Source organism: Empidonax traillii, unplaced genomic scaffold (genome assembly GCF_003031625.1).
Source record: "Empidonax traillii isolate 1590-97213 ecotype Southwest subspecies unplaced genomic scaffold, ASM303162v1 scaffold2634:size45629, whole genome shotgun sequence".
Lineage (NCBI taxonomy): Eukaryota > Metazoa > Chordata > Aves > Passeriformes > Tyrannidae > Empidonax > Empidonax traillii.
Window position 1 is genome coordinate 39,896 of NW_020957827.1, and position 2,290 is coordinate 42,185.

The 2,290-nt window shown below is 40.8% G+C and overlaps 1 protein-coding gene across 1 annotated transcript in view; it reads left to right on the plus strand.

The window, feature by feature from the left end:
- Positions 1 to 2,290, plus strand: part of NRF1 (nuclear respiratory factor 1) — a gene marked incomplete at its 3' end in the record, with an annotated part of 12,202 nt that overhangs the window by 6,593 nt on the left and 3,319 nt on the right. Inside the window, exon 3 of the mRNA XM_027910017.1 lies at positions 1,603 to 1,654. Within this exon, the coding sequence (XP_027765818.1) occupies positions 1,603 to 1,654 (52 nt within the window). The remainder of the gene's footprint in view (positions 1 to 1,602; positions 1,655 to 2,290) is intronic.

Below are 2,290 nucleotides of genomic sequence, written 5' to 3' on the forward strand. Positions count from 1 at the left end.
GTTTGGGGTGTCCTATCCCCAGGGACGGGGCTGGAAGTTTGGGGTGTCCCATCCCCAGGGGATGGGGCTGGAAGTTTGGGGTGTCCCATCTACAGGGGACGGGGCTGGAAGTTTGGGGTGTCCCATCCCCAGGGGACAGGGCTGGAAGTTTGGGGTGTCCCATCCCCAGGGACGGGGCTGGAAGTTTGGGGTGTCCCATCCCCAGGGGACGGGTCCCATCTCCTCCCCGTGGGCTGGGACAGCTCAGCCGCAGCTGCAGGAAGGGTTGGTTGTGCCACTGGTGCTTGTTTTTTCCAGTGGGAATGTTTTCCGCGTGGAAAGGGTGGGTGGGGAGGAGGAGAGCTCGGGCTGCTCCCCCTGGAGCTGCGTGGGCCAGTGGGGAGCAGGGGAAAGGTTTGTAGATTGAAATATTTATGTAAATATAAAAGCCGGATAGAAAAATAGATGTAAAGGTATAAATATGAAATATAAAAAATGTAAATTTGAAAATGCAAATGGAACATACAAATATAAATGTGAAAATGTAAAACTATAAGTAAAGTATAAAATTAAAAAATTAAAATATCATTATAAAATATAAAAAAAATGTTAAATATAATTATAAATTAAAACTAAAAATATCATTATAAAATATAAAACCGTAAAGATAAAATTATAAATTAAAAATTTAAAATATAATTATAAAATATAAAAATATGTGTAAAATATAATTATAGAACTTTTCAAAATTAAAATGTACAAATGTGAAGATGTAATTATAAAATATAAATCTAAATACGAATGTAAAAATATAACATACAACTATGAATATAAAAATACATGTGAAAATATAACTAAAATATAAAAATAAATTTAAATATATAATATATAAAAATATAATTATATAAAAATAAAGAAGTAAAAATATAACTATAATATACAAGTATAAATTGAAAAATGAATGTAAAATGTAACTATAAAATACAAACATAAAGATAAAGATAAAATACAATTTTAAATATAAAAATAAATGTAAAAATGTAACTAAAATATAAACATAAAAATAAATGTGAAAATATAGCTATAAAATATAATGTGAATCTATAAATAACTGTAAAATAAAAATTAAAATTAAAAATTTAAAATAAAAATAAAAAATACCCAAAAAAGTAAAAATATTAAATAAAAATATATAAAAAAATATAAACCCTAAACTTCAGGTGGCTCCCACTGAGGTACCCACAACTGGATTTCTAAGCAGGTGGTTTGTCCTTTAATCCACCTTTTTTTAAACATCGTCATTTTCCTGAAGTTTATAAAAGATCTCTGATCTTTTCCCACGATTAAAGTGATTTATAATCTATGGTTTAGAATGATTAATTTACGTGGGTTTACAGTTGGAGTACAGTTGTCTGTGCTTTGGACCGTTGGAAATGGTAGACCCGGGATCAGCTCAGCCCCGTTAACAGCTGGACCCGATGTTAAACCTGGGAAACACTCAGGGCCAAAGGGTGTCAAACATTCTCCCAGTTTCCCTCCAGCCCCCCATCCTGGCTGTTTAATGAGCCCTTCCCAGCGGTGACAGTGGCACAAACTGGAATGTGCCAGCGTTTTTCCCGGCAGATGTTTGGCTCCCGGGTGGTTGGTGGAGGTGGCAGCACTGTGGCACCGCCAGGTGAGGTGGGCACAGCCGCACCCCGAGGGCTGGGGGCTCTTTGTGTGGGTGCCCTGCCCGGTGTCACAGCCCCTGGAGCCGCCGGGCCAGGCCTCGTTAGGGCACTAATTAGCGAAGCACTGGCTCTGGAGCAGGTTGTGACAGTGCTGCTGATTGTCTCCCTGGTGGATTAAACACAAACCCTCCTTAACAAGTACCCTGAGTAGCTTGAGCCCTGAACTCCCATGGACCAGTAATTAATCCAGCTGGAAACAAGGAGCACGTTGCAGTTCAGGGAAGGAGCTTTTAACTGTTTTTGCACCGGGCAGCTCAGAAATCTGCTGTTCCCAGCTTGGTTTGAATAACTGGGGCCTCAACAGGGGAGCCTGGACACGTGAGGGTGGATGTTGGTCCTGCAGTGGAAGGTGGATCATGGGCAGGCTTGGCCTGGGCTGGGAAGAAGGTGACTTAGTACATATTCCATATGTAATGTGGGAAAGGCAGCTTGGAAATGAGTTCATGTCCAGCTTGGAGCCAATGGATACACCAGTGTGTGCAGGGCAGGGAAGGGAGCTGGGAGAGAACTCCTGGAGAACTCCTGAGGGAGCTGGGGGGGCTCATCCTGGAGAAAAGGAGGCTCAGGGGGGACCTTCTGGC